The sequence below is a fragment of the Ranitomeya variabilis genome, chromosome 2 (genome assembly GCF_051348905.1).
Source record: "Ranitomeya variabilis isolate aRanVar5 chromosome 2, aRanVar5.hap1, whole genome shotgun sequence".
Lineage (NCBI taxonomy): Eukaryota > Metazoa > Chordata > Amphibia > Anura > Dendrobatidae > Ranitomeya > Ranitomeya variabilis.
Window position 1 is genome coordinate 771,003,854 of NC_135233.1, and position 18,536 is coordinate 771,022,389.

Below are 18,536 nucleotides of genomic sequence, written 5' to 3' on the forward strand. Positions count from 1 at the left end.
AGAAAATTGTAGTTACTTACCGATAACGGTATTTCTCTGATCCCATGATGGCACCCGTATATTCCCTCCCTTTTTCACACACAGGTGTGCACATCATGATGTACTAGTAATTAGCTTTAGTCACGGTGCCTCTGTTAAGTTAAATTGGTTAAGTTTAATTTGTGCAAATATTGAGTTGCAGCTGAAGTTCTGTATAAAGGTACCTTCACACGAAGCGACGCTGCAGCGATAGCGACAACGATGCCGATCGCTGCAGCGTCGCTGTTTGGTCGCTGGAGAGCTGTCACACAGACCGCTCTCCAGCGACCAACGATGCCGAGGTCCCCGGGTAACCAGGGTAAACATCGGGTTGCTAAGCGCAGGGCCGCGCTTAGTAACCCGATGTTTACCCTGGTTACCATCCTAAAAGTAAAAAAAACAAACAGTACATACTCACCTGCGCGTCCCCCGGCGTCCGCTTCCCTGCACTGTGTGAGCGCCGGCCCTAACAGCAGAGCGGTGACGTCACCGCTGTGCTTTTATTTTCACTTTAGGGCCGGCGCTCAGTCAGAGCAGGAAGCGGATGGCAGGGGACGCGCAGGTAAGTATGTACTGTTTGTTTTTTTTACTTTTACGCTGGTAACCAGGGTAAACATCGGGTTACTAAGCGCGGCCCTGCGCTTAGTAACCCGATATTTACCCTGGTTACCAGCGTAAAACATCGCTGGTATCGTTGCTTTTGGTGTCAAACCTGACGATAAACGCCGATCTGACGACCAAAGAAAGTTCTGAACTTTAATCAACGATCAGCGATATCACAGCAGGATCCAGATCGCTGCTGCGTGTCAAACACAACGATATCGCTATCCAGGACGCTGCAACGTCACGGATCGTTGTCGTTCTCGTTGTAAAGTCGTTTCGTGTGAAGGTACCTTAAGGCTCTGTAAACCAACTGATGTGGGAGAGAGGTACGCCCTTTTTCACCTGTAGGTTTCCTGTCCCTGGGGGCGGACCCCTCTCTCCGTGGTGCCATCATGGGATCAGAGAAATACCGTTATCGGTAAGTAACTACAATTTTCCTTACCTTTCCTACCATTGCAGACCTAGATTTTGCATTAGACATGCCAATGGAAGATCTAGAAAACCTTCGCTGGTAAGATGTAAGAGAGGCAAATGGCGATCTTGTTAAAGCACCACTCCAGTGTGGTTTTTTTTATTATTATTTCATCACTGAAGTGGTCCCACTAATCTATGTTCTGACTCTAGTCCTAATACTTACCGTGCACCATCTTCAGTTCTTCCCATGCTTCTCCGGTATGACCGCAACTTCTGATTGGACGGAAGTCAGAGATCAAGGCCACACTTTCTCTGTGTAAGTCTATGGAGCCTCGTTATGTCCTTGTTCTGTCTCTCATAGACTTACAGGTACTTCTCAAAAAAGTAGAATATCCTCAAAAAGTTAATTTATTCCAGTTCTTCAATACAAAAAGTGAAACTCGTATACAGCTCTGGCAAGAATTAAGAGACCACCACATCAAAACCCTGTCATGGGCAGCCCAGTCTCCAGACCTGAACCCCATTGAAAACCTCTGGAATGTAATCAAGAGGATGATGGATAGTCACAAGCCATCAAACAAAGAAGAACTGCTTACATGTTTGTGCCAGGAGCAGTGTGAAAGACTGGTGGAAAACATGCCAAGATGCATGAAAGCTGGGATTAAAAATCATGGTTATTCCACAAAATAATGATTTCTGAACTCTTCCTGAGTTAAAACATTAGTACTGTTGTTTCTAAATGATTATGAACTTGTTTTCTTTGCATTATTTGAGGTCTGAAAGCACTGTTTTTTTGAATTTTGACCATTTCTCCTTTTCAGAAAGAAAATACAAAATGTATTGCTTGGAAATTCAGAGACATGTTGTCAGTAATTTATAGATTAAAAGAAAAATTTACATTTTTCTAAAATATACATTTAAAGAGAAAAATCAGACAAACTGAACATTTTGCATTGGTCTCTTAATTTTTGCCAGAGCTGTATTATATAGAGTCATTACTAACAGAGTGGGTCTATTTCATGTATTTATTTCTGTTACTGTTGATGATTATGGCTTACAGCCAATGAACACCCAAAATTCATTATCTCAGTAAATTAGAATAATTAACAAAAAACACCTGCAAAGGCTTCCTAAGCGTTTAAAAAGGTCCCTTAAGGTACCTTCACACTAAACGATATCGCTAGCGATCCGTGACGTTGCAGCATCCTGGCTAGCGATATCGTTTAGTTTGACATGCAGCAGCGATCAGGATCCTGCTGTGATATCGCTGGTCGTTGAACAAAGTTCAGAACTTTATTTGGTCGTCAGACCGGCGTGTATCGTCGTGTTTGACACCAAAAGCAACGATACCAGCGATGTTTTACACTGGTAACCAGGGTAAACATCGGGTTACTAAGCGCAGGGCCGCGCTTAGTAACCCGATATTTACCTTGGTTACCAGTGTAAAATGTAAAAAAACAAACACTACATACTCACCTACGCGTCCCCCGGCGTCCGCTTCCCACACTGACTGAGCGCCGTAAAGTGAAAGTACAGCACAGCGGTGACGTCACCGCTCTGCTGTTAGGGCCGGCGCTCAGTCAGTGCAGGAAGCGGACGCCGGGGGACGCGAATGTAAGTATGTACTGTTTGTTTTTTTTACATTTTACGCTGGTAACCAGGGTAAACATCGGGTTACTAAGCGCGGCCCTGCGCTTAGTAACCCGATGTTTACCCTGGTTACCCGGGGACCTCGGCATCGTTGGTCGCTGGAGAGCGGTCTGTGTGACAGCTCTCCAGCGATCAAACAGCGACGCTGCAGCGATCGGCATCGTTGTCGCTATCGCTGCAGCGTCGCTTAATGTGAAGGTACCTTTAGTTTGTTTCAGAAGGCTCCACAATCATGGGGGAAGACTGCTAACTTGACAGATGTCCAGAAGGCAGTCACATTGACACACTCTACATGGAAGGTAAGGTCATTGCTAAAGAAGCTGGCTGTTCACAGAGTGCTGTATCCAAGCATATTAATGGAAAGTTGAGTGGAAGGAAAAATTGTGGTAGAAAAAGGTGCACAAGCAACAGGGTTAACCGCAGCCTTGAAAGGATTAAGAAAAGGCCATTCAAAAATTTGGGGGAGATTCAGAAGGAGTGGACTGCTGTTGGAGCTTCAAGATCCACCATGTATCCAGGACATGGGCAGCAAGTGTCGCATTCCTTGTGTCAAGCCACTCATGACCAATAGACAATGCCAGAAGCGTCTTACCTGGGCCAAGGAGAAAAAGAACTGGACTGTTGCTCAGTGATCCAAAGTGTTGTTTTCAGATGAAAGTAAATTTTGCATTTAATTTGGAAATCAAGGTCCCAGAGTCTGGAGGAAGAGTGGAGAGGCACACAATCCAAGCTTCTTGAGGTCTGTTGTGAAGTTTCCACAATTAAAGATGGTTTCGGGAGCCATGTCATCTGCTGGTATAGGTCCACTGTGTTTTATCAAGACCAAAGTCAGTGCAGCCGTCTACCAGGATATTTTAGAGCACTTCATGCTTCCCTCTGCTGACAAGTTTTTTGGAGATTGAAATTTCATTCTCCAGCAGGACTTGGCACCTGTCCACACTGCCAAAAGTACCAATACCTGGTTTAAAAACAACAGTATCACTGTGCTTGATTGGCCAGCAAACTCACCTGACCTTAACTCCATATTGAATCTATGGGGTATTGTCAAGAGGAAGATGAGAGACAACAGACCCAACAATGCAGACGAGCTGAAGGCTGCTATCAAAGCAATTTGGGCTTCCATAACACCTCTGCAATGCTGCAGGCTGGTCGCCAACATGCCACACCACAATGATGCAGTAATTGATGCAAAAAGGAGCCCCGACCAATTATTGAGTGCATTTACTGAACATACATTTCAGTAGGCCAACATTTCGGATTTTAAAATTGTTTTTTTTCAAGCTGGTGTTATAAAGTATTCTAATTTACTGAGATAATGACTTTGGGGTTTTCATTGGCTGTAAGCCATAATCATCAACATTAACAGAAATAAACATCACTCTGTTTGTAATGACTCTATATAATATACGAGTTTCACTTTTTGTATGGAAGAACTGAAATAAATTAACTTTTTGATGATATTCTAATTTTGTGAGATGCACCTGTATATATCCCTAGTTCAACGGATCGTATAGGTGCCCACAGTCCCTTTTCACTACGTGACAGCATGTTTTGATCACAATATTTTTTTTGTTATTGCTCAAGCAACACAATTATTACTTCTCACTAAATACAAATTTGACTGGTTTCTTTACAGTTCTCATGGTTTTTCTATTAGGGCATATTTCATGAATGCAAAAGAAAGAACTAAATAGTTGCAAAACAAATATATAAAAAAAGTATAACATGTTTACACACCAATTAGCCATAGCATTTGATGTGTGAAGTGGAGACTATGCATTTTCTTCAATTCTACCTGTGAAGCGATAAGACATATCAGACAATAAGTGTAAGTCTGTTTTTTAAATGAACGGAAACAGAAAAATGAAAGTGTAAAAATCTGAATGACTTTGAGGACTGACAGATTAGGATGGCTGGATGACAGCACCAGAGAATCTTTAAAGCAGCAGGATCTTTTCCAACCAGAAGTGACCTAAGGAAAGATAACTGGACAAGGTCATAAGTGCCCAAGTTTAATTGATACTCATGGGGATTTAAAATTGCTGAAAAAGATGGCTATAGTAGAAACATGTGAAAACACACAGGGCATCATCAGTTGAGTATGCGACTATGTAGTCACAGACCAGTCAAAGTGCCCATGCTAGGAGTAAATAGAAGACTTTCAGCACTCATCCATGAATTCAATGTGCTTTATTCCAAATGCTACAGATATACGGGATAAACTGCACACTCTCAAGCCAATGCCGTTTCAAGTGAACAAACTCTTTCTAGGCTTGAATTTATGGATGGGTGCTACAAGTCTTCTACATATACTAAAAAAACAATGGTCTATTATTGCTGCTGAGCACAGTTGTTGTATGTGCTTGTGACCCTGGGAATGAGTGTGATCCTCAGATAAATGCTAACAGAAGCCATGATTTAATAGACTTAGTAGTGCCAGTCAGGAATTTTTTTTACTACTGACTTTGAGCATGCTGATTGATTGTGGCAGAAGGCTCTTGTATGGAGGACAGCACTCATATGAGAGAAGGGTTAAATACGGATAGTTTAAATGCAGGTTGGGAAGATATGAGCATATTCTTTTCCAGGGAAATTTATAAGAATGCACAAAGTCAACGAGCACTCTGTTGGAAAGTAAGCTTTTTTTTATGATGCCTTGAGAAAGCATGTGTTCATGTGAAACGGCGTTGATCTGAGGGGTTGCCGCCAATCTCGTACCTGTAGTATTTGGAATAAAGTGCTTTGAAGTTATTAATATGTGCCTATGCATTAGGGTCTGTCACTGCTACTAAGCAATGTTGAAATCATATATAGAAAAGGCACCAAAAGAACCATGTCATATAAAATGTCAAATCTTTATTAATAAATATATAAAAACATATGATCACGAATCAATAGTGAGTATACAGAGGTGAGCCAAGTTAGGTGGAACTACAATCAGAGACAGATACCGCCAGGTACATACAAAAAGAACAAACTATACATACAAATGCAGTCATAAGTCTAGATATATGCAAAATACAAAAATCTTTATTAATCACAGCAGGCTAAAAAAACAGCAGGTAAGAAAAGTCCCCGTGCCGCCCCCAGCACGTACAAAAAAAGGAACAGGGGTGGGTGCAAAAGAATTATGTCAATGATGTCAACATAAATAATGCCCATATAGAGTCCCCATCAATAGGTCCATCAGTACCATCATTTACACATAATGCCAGTAACAAGTATCAGCAAATAAGACAAAATATACATACCAATCAACGTGAAAGCACCAGTGTGCAGGCACCCCACACCCGTCCACCCCGACGTGCGTTTTGGCGAATGCCTTCCTCAAGGTAAGGTACATACAAAGTGAATAATTTGCTCAAAAATGTGCATGTGCACAACATGCAGTAAAGCATGTCTAATTGTAGAATCTGGTAAATAATATAGCCAGATCAAAAAGTCCAAAAAAAGGCTGTATGCCACATCTAGAAAAAAAAGAGCAAGGAGCAGAAAGTATCAAAACTAAGGTGTAAAGGTTACCTGGAAGGTACCTGGAGCTCTGTTGTGCCACCGTCCCCAACGTGCTTTTCGGCGCTGTGCCCTCTTCCGGGGCAATGTTGTTGTCTGCACTTATGACCCAGCGAATGAGTTTGAACATCAGCTAAATACTAAAAGATGCAATGATGTAATGGTCTCAACGTCTTTTGTGACAAATTTCTTTTTTGTTTAATAAAAGTGCCCATGCTAGTTCTCATCCACCGTGAAAAATGCCTATTATGAACACATCTGCTTAACACTGCACAAATCTTGCCTAAATGTCTATATGTGATCATTTGAACTGTATCAATGGAAGAAGTTGGCCTGGTCAGTTAATTCTTTTTATCTTCTACATCATGCGAACAGTTGGATGTATGTAACACCACATTTTTAGACCAAAGATAGCATCAAGATTCAGTTTGGAAAAAGACAAGCCAAGTAATGCAATGTTCACATGTCCATAGATCCAGCAGCAAATGAAAGAAAAATGGATAACTATTTACCAGACCCATTTTCCATAGACTTCAATTTAGAAAAAAAAACAAATACGATCCAGCTGAAATTATTATTATTTTTTTTTAAGACCGACAAAAAGCTTTTTGGAAAACTAATTGCTGCTGGATCTGATCTAATGGATGATTACTGGACAAGTGAACATAGCCTTTGGCATTGTGATGCTTGGAGCTATATTTTGTGAAACATTTAGTTCTTGCATTTAGTTCTTGCATTCATTTGTTTGTAAAGCTGTGTTCATATCTGCATTCTCATTTCAGTATTATTCCGCACTTCCAAACAGACATACAGAAAAACTGAAGTGTTAGACCGAATCCATTGACAATGGGAGTCTTGTTTCAGTTATGGTGTCTGGTCATTTTGCTGGACCCTCCAAAGAGTGGCAGTTTCTTTCCATCTCCACCTCTGTTCTCCTTTCTTCCCCTCTTCCCCCCCTCTTGCTTGTCCCCCTCTCTTGCCCCCTTCTCTCTTGCTCTTGCCCTACTCTTGCTCTTGGCCTTCTCTCACTTGCTCTTCCCCTCCTCTCTCGCGCTCTCCCATCTCTCACTCCCCCTCTCTCTCCCTCACTCTCTCCCTCACTCTCTCCCTCACCCCCACTCTCTCACTCACCCCCACTCTCGCTCTCCCCTCTCTCTCGACCTCCCACTCTTGCTTTTCCCCGCTCTCTTCCCCACTCTCTTGCTCTTCCCCCTCTCTCTCGCGCTTCCCCCTCTCTTGCTCATCCCCCCTCTCTCGCTCTTCCACCCTCTCTCTTCCCCCTTTTCTCTCGCTCTCCCCCCTCTCTCGCTCTTCCCCTTCTCTTGCTCTTCCCCCTCTCGCGCTCTTCCTTTCTCGCGCTCTTCCTTTCTCGCGCTCTTCCTTTCTCGCGCTCTTCCTTTCTCGCGCTCTTCCTTTCTCGCGCTCTTCCTTTTTCGCGCTCTTCCTTTTTCGCGCTCTTCCTTTTTCGCGCTCTTCCTTTCTCGCGCTCTTCCTTTCTCGCGCTCTTCCTTCCTCGCGCTCTTCCTTCCTCGCGCTCTTCCTTTCTCGCGCTCTTCCTTTCTCGCTCTTCCCCCTCTCTCTCCCCTCTCTCTCGTTCTCCCCTTCCCCCCTTCCCTCCTTTTCACTCTGCCCCTTCTCTCGCTCCCCCTCTCTCGCCCCCCTTTCCCTTGCTCTTCACTGCTCTTTCTCGCTCTTCCCCGCTCTCTCTCTTGCTCTTTCCCTCTCACCTCTTTTGAAAAGGAAGTGGGTCAACCTGAAGGGTAGGGTAATAATCAGTCTGACAGATTTAAAAATTAAATTTTCTGGTGGAAATGGGGCAAACTATAGCTCAAGATGTTCCAAAATATGTGTAGTTAATGGACAGCATGAACCAGTTGCTGGCGGCACAATACAAGCCAGATATATTTTACTACAGCGTTTCACAGAAAATGTGCTTTAAGCAAGTTATGTATCATTGACCTGAAATCATTAAAGGGAATAGGTCATCAGATTCATACTGTTGGAACTATGAGAAGCATGAATTGGACACTGGCTGAGCTATGCAGCCAGTTATGTTTTACTCTGAAATGTCATCATAAACATATAAAAATCTGGCTGAGTAATCTATGACTTGTCTCTGTGTCTTGGCTGAGGAATCTGTTGCCATCTCCCGCCCTACACCAGGTGACTGACAGGTCATTTCCTGTGTATGTATATGGGGAGAATCCTGTCCGTCTCGGGAGTTGAGCTGGGAAAACCCATCGGGGATCGCTTCGAGCTACGCAGCTGAGAACTATAGTCCATGGCAATCTTTTAAAGTATGTGTACTCCTACGTTTCAGAATAAAATATACCAGACTGCAGTCACTCAGTCAGTGTCTGATTCCTGCTTCTTATGGTTTGAACAGCATGAATCTGGTTACTGGCTCACTTCAATGATGTCTTGTCATAAATTATACTTATTCTCGGATGCTTTCTTTTTGATGTTTCTAGTATTAAAATTTGAACTGTAATGAATATGTTTATGATCACATTACACCTTTCGTAGCAGCAACTGTAGTTTTTTTTTCTGTAGAACTCCAATGCACCTTGTTTAATAAGTCAGGCTGAGAACAAAAACGATTATAATTGTAATCTGTTTAAATAATACAAACCTTTTGAGTTCTTATTATGACTCATTCCTTTTAAAGCTTTCAAGTATTCACATCACAGCGATTACAAGTGCAGTTGAAAGCAGTGGGTCATGAATCTTCTTTGGGTTTGGCAATTTAATTTAATGTTGCACCGCTATGCCTGTAGGGGGTTTCCTTTCAAAGTTTCCAGTAAGCATTTGAAATGCAAATATTGTCTCTTTCACATTGCATTCATTTCCAACATGTTCTTGATGGTATAACTAAAATTCAGCAAACATCAGTGCCACTCAAGCAGATGAGACTCTTTTCCAGATCCCACTATGTCTAACCCGTCTGTCTTTATGTGGTAGCTGGAATAACCGTTTCCCTTATTCTGCCTGTCACAAGGTTACCATGTCTTCTGTAGTGATCATCTTTAATTCATTCATTTTATTTGACATAGTATTCTAAATCATGTCCAGCTGAGACAGTTGTTCCTCACACTTCAGCAGTTGTGTGGTTTGCCTGTTACATTAATCTTATTGAATGCCGTCATTGCCATTGACATTTCTGTTTCTTATAATATGTGCTTGAATCACTCCATACGTTTTTTTAATTCCTGTTTTGGCTTTTACTTTATTAAGTTTGGCTTTGAGAGTTGACTTATATTGTGGCCACCAGGTTTATAAACTTGACTAATGTTTGTTCACACTCCGTGTAGCAGATATAAAGATGTCACAAAGAAACGTTATGAAGTAGAAAAACGTTTTTCTTAAATAGTAAATTAAAATTATTTGCCCTCTGATAAAAGCTCTGGCACTTAAGAAACGGAGCCTGGATTCAGTCTCTCCACAGTCTGACTATTTTGGCATCTGTGAGACTTCCTTCTTCTGGGAGATAATGTGAACAGGTTGCGGGATGCAGTGACGCAAAGGAGGCAGAGTAAGTGTTAACCGTATAACAGTTTAATTGAAACAATAGGGGAACTCCTCGCAGGGAGATAAACAGTTAAGTTGAAAAGGGAAATTGATAAGTGACAACAGTCTAATTATCAAACTTATCGTGTCCTTAGGTTCCTCAGCTGCAGATGATCCGTTGGGGGTTGTAGTCCTGACAACGGCCGGAGTAGTGTCTGCAGATGGGGTTCCACAAATAACGGTTCAACTTCTGGCGGAAGCGGGCAGTCACCGGTTTTACCCAATGAGCCCCTAGTCCATAAGCCTGTGCAGCTGAAACAGAGAGCTGCAGAAATTCCGGCGTCAGGTGTGGGCTGCTGCACTCTGGCCGGCATAGGGGACCGCAACTCAATGTCCCACAACCGTCCCATGTTTCATTGTGCGAGCGCAGTCTTGCTTTTTGCCGGGCTCACGGCGCTGTCTGCTCTCACAGTCCTGTTCGAGAGTCCAGAGGATGTAGGCTGCAGTTCGTCGCGGCGCAGATGCTCTGGGTGCGGAGCGTGCTGCTCACCCTCCTGCGCTCTCCTTGACGGTAGGAAACAAACTGCTGCTTCACGCTCTTTCTGCTCTATTTCCGCTTTATACACGCCCCCTTTCGCTGGTCATGGGGTCTGTCCGGTCATCTATTCCTTTCCCCGTGCAAAATGGGACGCATCCTCGACAGTTCTGGGCCCGGCTCAATACAGGTAACTGCAACCCGGTCCTTCTCCTTACAATACCACTGTGAGGGTGAGCCTTGTGTGTGTATAGCATGTAAACACAGGAGATCTGTACTACTGTTTCATGTCAAGTTGGCTGGTGGTAGATAAGCACCAACAAAAGATGGATTCCTGTGAATTATGAAGCAGCAAGAGTATAAAGGAGCCTCTCACAGCTTTCTCTTCATTGTTGCTGCTATTGGCTGTGTATATAAATAGTGTCTGGAAGCCCTTTCCTTCTTGTGCTGATCAATCCTTTAGATGCAGCCATGTCCTCCTTTAGCTGGGCTGTATAATATACAAGGACATTTTAATACATGACTGATTAACAACAATTTTCTGCATGCAGTTCAGGCTTCTGGTTTTATATAATGAGAATTTCCACCTTATTTGCATTTCACTGGTTTGCTGCCAATTAGTTAACGTTGGTGAATTACTTTGTTAGGTTTGTTCTTTGCTTTTGGCAAATTTCTGAAAAAAAATAGTTGAATTGTTTCTCCTATTGTATTCTATGGACCAGTGACTTGACAAATTGGTAAAAGGTGCAAATTAATAGGCTTACCTTGAATTCAAATGCAACAAAAAATAAAAGTATACTGCAAAAAAAGTACAAGGCTCAATTTACCATTCAGATGCTGTAGAGGATTAGCTTTTACACCCACATGTTGGCGCTCCCAGAAAAGAAGAATCTCACAAAATTTTGTGTTCACTCTGTAAAAATAAAGTTAAAATCGATGGCTCTATAACGGCCCTGAGAAAATCGGATCAATTATGGTAATGACATTTTGCTTAAACTCTGTTTCGAGTTTGAGCCCAGTGTGTTTACTGTGATCCGATTCTCTTGCATGAGAAAATCGTATCACAGGTGCGAAGGGGACTGAAAATGTAATTTTTCAGTCACCCATGACGGCACCACGAGAGAGAGGGGATCCGCCCTTCAAGGACAGGAAACCTTCAAGATAAAAAGGGAGGCCCCTCTCTCCACATCAGTTGGTTTCCTGTCCTTGACGGGGAATCCTCAAGTTGGAATCTTAAGAAGACAGAAGAGGATGCCTGGGTCGGATGGTGTTTTGGTAGCTTGGCTGCTGCATCCATCACCAGGTACTGGTAGCGCCTCGGAGGCCACTTCTCGCCATGCCCTCCCTAAGCAAAGCGTGGGTAGACATGATATCAGGCCACGCAGCCTGCGAATCACATCGGTGCCCGGGTGAAGTTTGAAGAGGATGCCTGGGTCGAATGGGGTTTGGTAGCCTGGCTGCTGCATCCGTCACCATGTAGCGGTAGCACCTCGGAAGCCATGTCTCGCCATGCCCTGCTTGAGTGAAGCGTGAGTAGGCATGGTATCAGGCCACGCCACCCATGAGACACATTGGTGTCCGGGTGAATCTGTGCTGGCGGTGAGAGTACCTGCTACAGTGATGATCCAGTGGTGCCTCGGAGACCAGGGATTCCCAGCCTTCCCTGAGCAGGATGAGAAAACTGGGTTTGGCTCCTTACCCTGGTTTTTGGGTCCAGTGGTGAGACCTTCCTCGGGGTGTCATGACGGTCAGCGTGGTCGGACACATGCGGCACCAGAGGAGGAGCTTGCACCGGAACTGATCCTAGCGTGCGCCGAAAGAGGAATGCCGGGTGCGCGCGGGGTCTAAGGCATCCTGGGAGCGCGCACTGGAAGTGACCCAGCACGCGCAGGAAGAGGAATGCCGGGTGCGTGCGGGGTCTGAAGCAGCATGGAACACGTACCGGAAGTGACCTGGCGTGAGGGGAATGCCGGGTGCACATGCGGTAGGAAGCTGCTGGGGAGTGCGCATCAGGAGTGAGCCAGCGCACATCGGGAGCTGTGTGTGCGCGCATGCACCTAAGCAACGAGCACACCGGGAATGATGAGCCAGGTGTGCGAGAAGTCTAAGGAAGGGGTGGCACCCTTCTTCAGTTAATGAAGCCTAATGTCTTTAAAGGGGCGGCAGGCAGGCAGTGGCAACCATGGAAGCCTTTTGCCTGAGTACTTGCAGCCTCATCAGCAGCAGGAGCCAAAGGGGCACCGGTCGTGCTCACAGGAGAAAAAGCAACCATGCTGTAGCAGCAGTGGGTGCCACTCGGGCAGCACACGGGCAGATCTCCGTGGCTCTAGGAAGAAGGGGTCCATAATCTCTGTAGGAGACATTGAGAACACCATTCAACCTCCTGATCCGGTACCCGTTTAATGCGTCCGAGTGGTGAGTGATCTCCGAGAAAGTACAGTACACTAATGCCTGTTTTCTTTCTCTCTCCTGTCTCCTACCCTCTACCATTTTTCTATACATTGGTGGGGTGGAGTGTAGGGGTTCCTTGGAAAAGCAAGGCCAGTTTAAGAATAAGGACTGTCCCCTATGCTGACTCCAATTAGGGGCTTCCTGGAATAAAAAGTTATGTCAGGACTGTATTGACAAAACCATTGCAGATGAAACACCTACACTTTCAGCAAATTTGAGAACCCTGATACAGTCAGAGGTTCATAGGTCAGTTAGTGCATAATAAAAGCGGTCTGGTCCACTATGGGATTGGTAGATGAGAAAGCCAGAAGAACTGCCCAGGAACTCATGTTTAGTGGCTTACAGAGAAAAAAGCGTACAGCCTTCCCCATTAATGAGTAGTTATGAAGTCTCATTAAAAGAGAGTGGGAGAAACCGGAAAGAAAGACGCAAACAATTAGTTCATTGAAGAAGAAGTATCCATTTTATGAAAAAGCATCTTCATGCTGGGATAAGGCACCGAGACTCGATGTGGCTATCTCAAAAATCTCTAGGAAGTCTTCCCTCCCGTTTGAGGATTTGCGGTCCCTGAAGGAGCCATTGGATAGGAAGACGGACAGTTTTCTTAAAACAGTTTGGGAGTCCTCGGCTGGGACATTAAGGCCAGCCATTGTGGCCACATGTGTGGCTAGATCTTTGAAGGTTTGGACAGACAGCCTAGAAGATCAGCTGGAACAGCGAGTCTCCAGAGAGACCATCTTAGAGGCAGTTCCTACCATCAAAGTGGCAGCAGTGTTTTTAGCGGATGCCTCTGCGGACTCGGCAGTGCTGGCTAATGCAGGATGTCGCGCAGTGTCGCTTAAATGCTGGCCAGGAGATATACAGGCAAAAGTAAAACTCTGCTCCCTGCCTTGTGAAGGTAACTTCTTATTTGGGCCAGCACTAGATGAAGTGCTGGAGAAAGCAGGAGATAACAAGACAGGTTTTCCGAAGCAGCCATTTACTTCCTTTCGGTGCTCCTTTCGGAGGGGTCGCAGATCCAGGGGCCAGCCATACAGAGACCGAGCTGACAAGCGGTCCAGAGAAGGTAGAGGCTTTTATTTTGGCAAACCCTCCAGAGACCCCAAGAAGCCATCTCAGTGACTTCTCTCAGGTAAGATGACTGCTCCTCTCACTTCCTTTCTACCACGTCCCTATCCGCGAACAGGATCGCAAATTCTTCAGAGTGGCAGTGGAAATAAAATGTCAAATAGCCCATTTCCAGTTCAGAGCTCTACCCTTTGAGTTAGCAATAGTTCCTTGGGTATTCACCAAACTGATTTCAGAGGTCATGGCCCATCTCAGAGAGAAGGACATACTAATAATATTGTATCTGGACGACTTCCTGATTGTGGGGAAAAGTTTTCTTCGCTCTCAGGAGCAAGTCAGGATAGTTATGGAGACCTTACAGACTCTTGGTTGGCAGCTAAATCTAGATAAGTCCAGACTGAATCCAGCAACAGTACAAATTTTCGTGGGGCTAGTAATAGACTCGGTGGCAGAAGAATGCCGGCTCCCGGTGGAGAAAGAGGAAAAGGTCAAACAATTAGTCTTGGTATCAGTAAAAAAGCCAGAAATGACACTCAGGAGAGCGATATCACTGTTGGGGTCTCTAACCGCCTGTATACCGGCAGTAAAATGGGCTCAGTTCCACACAAGGGAACTGCAGTGGTGTGTACTACAGAATGATCTAGTACTACAGGGTAACTTAGAAGGAAAGCTTCCCCTCCCAGACACAGTAATTCGGTCACTCAATTGGTGGCTACAGATCGAATCATCGCCATGAGAGGTTCCCTGGGTATACAGGGCTTCCAGAATAGTCACAACGGACGCCAGTCCCTGGGGTGGGGAGCCCAGCTAGACACCCTGTGGCTCCAGAATCCATGGTCCCAAGAGGAAAGGGGCTTATTATCAAACGAATGGGAGCTTCTTGCCATCGAAAAGGCACTGAAGGGACTTCTACCGCAGCTTCAAAAGCGCATGTGAGGTCCTGTCAGACAATCAGACAGCAGTAGCCTACATAAATCATCAGGGAGGCACTCGGTCTCGATCACTAATGGGAATAACAGAAAGTATCTTAAGTCTGGCGGAACATCACTTCCTCACACTATTGGCCCTGCATATCCGAGGAGTAGACAACCTGAAGGCGGACTTCCTAAGTCGCAATCAATTAAGACAAGGAGAGTGGTCTCTAAAAAGATCAGTATTCAGTCTGATTGTGGACATGTGGGGTCGGCCCACAATAGATCTTTTCGCTTCAAGGAGCAACAAGAGTGTGGAAATTTTGTTCCTTAAGCCCAGCGGACAATCCGTACGCAGTAGATGCCTTCAGGGTAGAGTGGACATCAGGACTCCTATATGCCTTCCCTCCAATATGGCTAATTTCAGCGGTCTTAAGAAAGATCAGAGAAGAAAGAGCCTGGGTAATTTTAATAGCCCCATTTTGGCCAAATAGGCCATAGTTCTATTGGCTAAGATTCAGAACAATGTCTGTGACGGATCCATGGGTCCTCCCAGAGGATCAAGACCTTCTAACACAGAGACCTTTACTGCATCTTCAAATGTCCGGGATGCATTTAACAGCTGGGAATTTGAAAGGTCGCTTCTAGAGGGGAAAGGTTTTTTGGCAGGGTTAGTTTCTACGCTGCTTAGTAGCAGAAAACCGATAACCACTAACATCTATGGGAGAATCTGGAGGAAATTTTTGTCCTTCTCCGGGCCGGTACGGGAAGGGGAGGTCCCGGTAGTAGCTATACTAGAGTTTTTGCAGAAGGGGGTAGAACTGGGTTTAGCAGTCCGCACCCTCAAGGTTTCAGCTCTTGCTGCCTTACACAACTGTGACCTGGCTAAAGATAGATGGGTGGCCAGATTCATCAGAGCCTGTAGTCGAGCAAACTCTGTCCTCTCTCCTGTACCACCTCCTTGGGATTTAAATCTGGTTTTGTCAGCCTTAGCAGAGAGTCCCTTTGAGCCATTACACTCTGTTTCGGAGAAGATAATTTTGTTAAAAACAGCCTTACTAGTGCACTTCAGCTCGTAGGATAGGTGACTTACAAGCTTTATTGGCAGACCCTCCTTACATTCAGGTCATGGATGATAGAATAGTGTTGAGCATGGACCCAACTTACCTCCACAAAGTGGTATCAAAGTTCCATAGGGCTCAGGAAATAATACTGCAATCTTTCTGTCCTAACCCGAGTAACCAGAAGGAGGAGAGTCTTAATTGCCTGAATGTTAGGAGATGTCTTTTATGCTACTTAGAGGAAACAGAGCCCTGGAGGAAGCAGAGGGCCATTTGTCTCTTTTCAGGGGTCGAGGAAGGTCCTTAGGGTGTCCAAACAGACTATAGCTAGATGGGTGAGAGAGGCCGTTAAACTAGCTTATGTCAGTGCAGGCAGGGCTATTCCTGAAGGTCTGAAGGCCCATTCCACGATAGCCATGGCGTCATCCTGAGCAGAGAGCAGATTCTTCCATCGACCAAATTTGTAAGGTGGCCAATTGGTCCTCTCCTTCTACTTTCTTCAGACACTATAGGTTAGATCTGTCTTCTTCCTCTGACCTCACATTCGGGAGAAGCCGTGATCCCTCCCTAAGTAACTACAAGTCTCTGTAATTCTCTTGTGGTACTGTCATGGGTGACTGAAAAATACGGGTATTACTTTGGCTGGTTTCAGACTTGCGTTCCTGTGCGCTGTTGATGGCAGTTTACTTCCTCCTTGCTTCCTCCTTGAAGCTCTGCCCAGGCTCCGCCTACTTCCGGCTGCGTCCAGCATTTCCCTGCGTACCTATCTTTAACATTGGGTACGCAGGGACATGCTTTGTATGCTGATGTGTCCGCAGGCAGCGATTTGAGGTGTGCGGCGCCCACACAGAAACGCAAAATTTTGCGTCCGTCGTTTGCTACAATGGAACCCTATGGCGCCAGATCCTTCAAATGACAGAATCCGGCGACGGATTCTGTTTTTTTAACTGAGCATGCTACAATTTTTTGGGATTCAATTAGCTGGATCAGCTAGTCAGATCCTTGAAAAAATGGATCTGTCACATCAGTTTTTCACAATCTGTAACAGTTCTTTTTTTTTTTTTCAAGATTTGACGGATTGTGCCTGACGGCAAAAAACTGATGTGTGAAAGCAGCCTTACTGTGCACAATCCTGCTGACAGGTCCCCTTTAATAGCATATAACTTTCCAAATGAAGTGGAGAAAACTACATTCTGAAATCACTTCATGTTGAAGAATAAAAATCTGAAATAAGATAAAGATTTAATTACTGATTTTTTATTTTTTTTTAAGCAGCTTTTTTCATCAATGTGTTCTGAGAGCTATAAAAATTAACTTTTTCCATCGACAGAGCATATTTACACGGCTCCATCACTTGGCTGTAAATGTACCCAATTGAACAAACTCCTCAATCGGTAGCACTACAAAAAACTCCGCGTCAGTTTAGTTTTCCTTCATGCATCAGTTTTTTCTCTTGAACATGAAATGAAAGCAGACAGATTTTCATCAGTAAACTGGATAAAATTGGTAGCAATTTCATCAATGTTTGGACAGTGTGTCAGTTCTGCTTCTTTTTATGCCAAAAAAACTTACCGGCAATTGCGGTTTCTCAAGCTTCTCCTAGTATTAAGCAGTGAAAAATTTATGTTTTGTTTTTTGTTTTTTTTAAACTCATCTGTTCACTTAAAGGGAATCTGCCAGTAGGATCAATCCTCCTAAGTCAATATGACCTACATATTGGTATGTAGGTCATAGGAAGCTGAATAATTTGATACCTTTATATCTACGATCCACTGTTTTATTCCAGAGAAATCCATGTTTTTCTTACATGTAAATGAGCTGTTCAGAGCCAGATGGGTCTGGCACTGATTTGCAAGAATCTGCCTCCAGAACTTATGGTAAATAAAAGGGGCTATTACCAGCGTGAGACATGTAACGAACACAATATTACTGTCAGCTGGAACCGGCAGATGTGTCAGTTATAATCACACACAGCTCTGCAGTGAGATGAGCGCGGCCATTACATGTCATATTTTTGTAGACTGTCAAGGATGTGTGATTGAAGCAATATATGCTGAATGTGAAACCTATAAGGTTTTAGCTTAGGCTGTGGCGAGTAGTTAGCTCCTAAGATCAAAGCTAGCAACTTGAGATTTAACTGATCAAAAAGTATTCTTGGGGTTTTAGCAAATAAATAAAGACGTTCTATGAAATTAACAGGAAAACCAGTCCAAAGTGAAAGATGTTTTGTAAACATTTATAGAACAGTGGTAGTTCTGATTTATTGCGCCTTCTCTCAACTCTGTAGTCTATAGTGAAGCGTGATCTGAAGGCCTTTTATGTATCGGTCATTGTGGGTTGTGTTTTAGTTAAGTTGGGTTGAAATTAATGGCGTACACTTTTATTGGATACTTTAAATATTTTTTGAAAGCCGCTTTATTATTTTTCATGATAGTGTCTTTGTCCACTATGGAGCACCTCAATTCTGCTATTAGAATTAGGTTTTTGTTCTCCTTCCCAAAGGTCAACACATTGCAACATTTTTCCTTGTCTTGTCTATTCTGCTAAGCCTTTAGATTTCTTTTTAATTGCCCAATTTGTCATTTTTCAGGGTCAACCTGTTGGGGAATGCGACTTTAACATCCGTTTGGCTTGCATTGAAAAGGAGATTATTTTTCCCAGACATGAAAAAATGAAGACTGGACATATAGATAAAACGCAGGAACCTTTTAGTGTTCGGAATAAGCCATTTTTTGATATTAACGCAGCAAGAAAGGTATGTATATGACCTAAAATGGAAAAAGTCTCACATTATTTCTTCCATATCTA

At 44.0% G+C, this 18,536-nt stretch overlaps 1 protein-coding gene across 2 annotated transcripts in view; it reads left to right on the top strand.

The window, feature by feature from the left end:
• The window catches only part of RNGTT (RNA guanylyltransferase and 5'-phosphatase), a 587,560-nt gene that overhangs the window by 263,495 nt on the left and 305,529 nt on the right, over positions 1–18,536 (top strand). For both annotated transcript variants that reach the window (XM_077289743.1, XM_077289744.1), the window contains exon 11: positions 18,319–18,483. In XM_077289743.1, the coding sequence (XP_077145858.1) occupies positions 18,319–18,483 (165 nt within the window). The remainder of the gene's footprint in view (positions 1–18,318; positions 18,484–18,536) is intronic.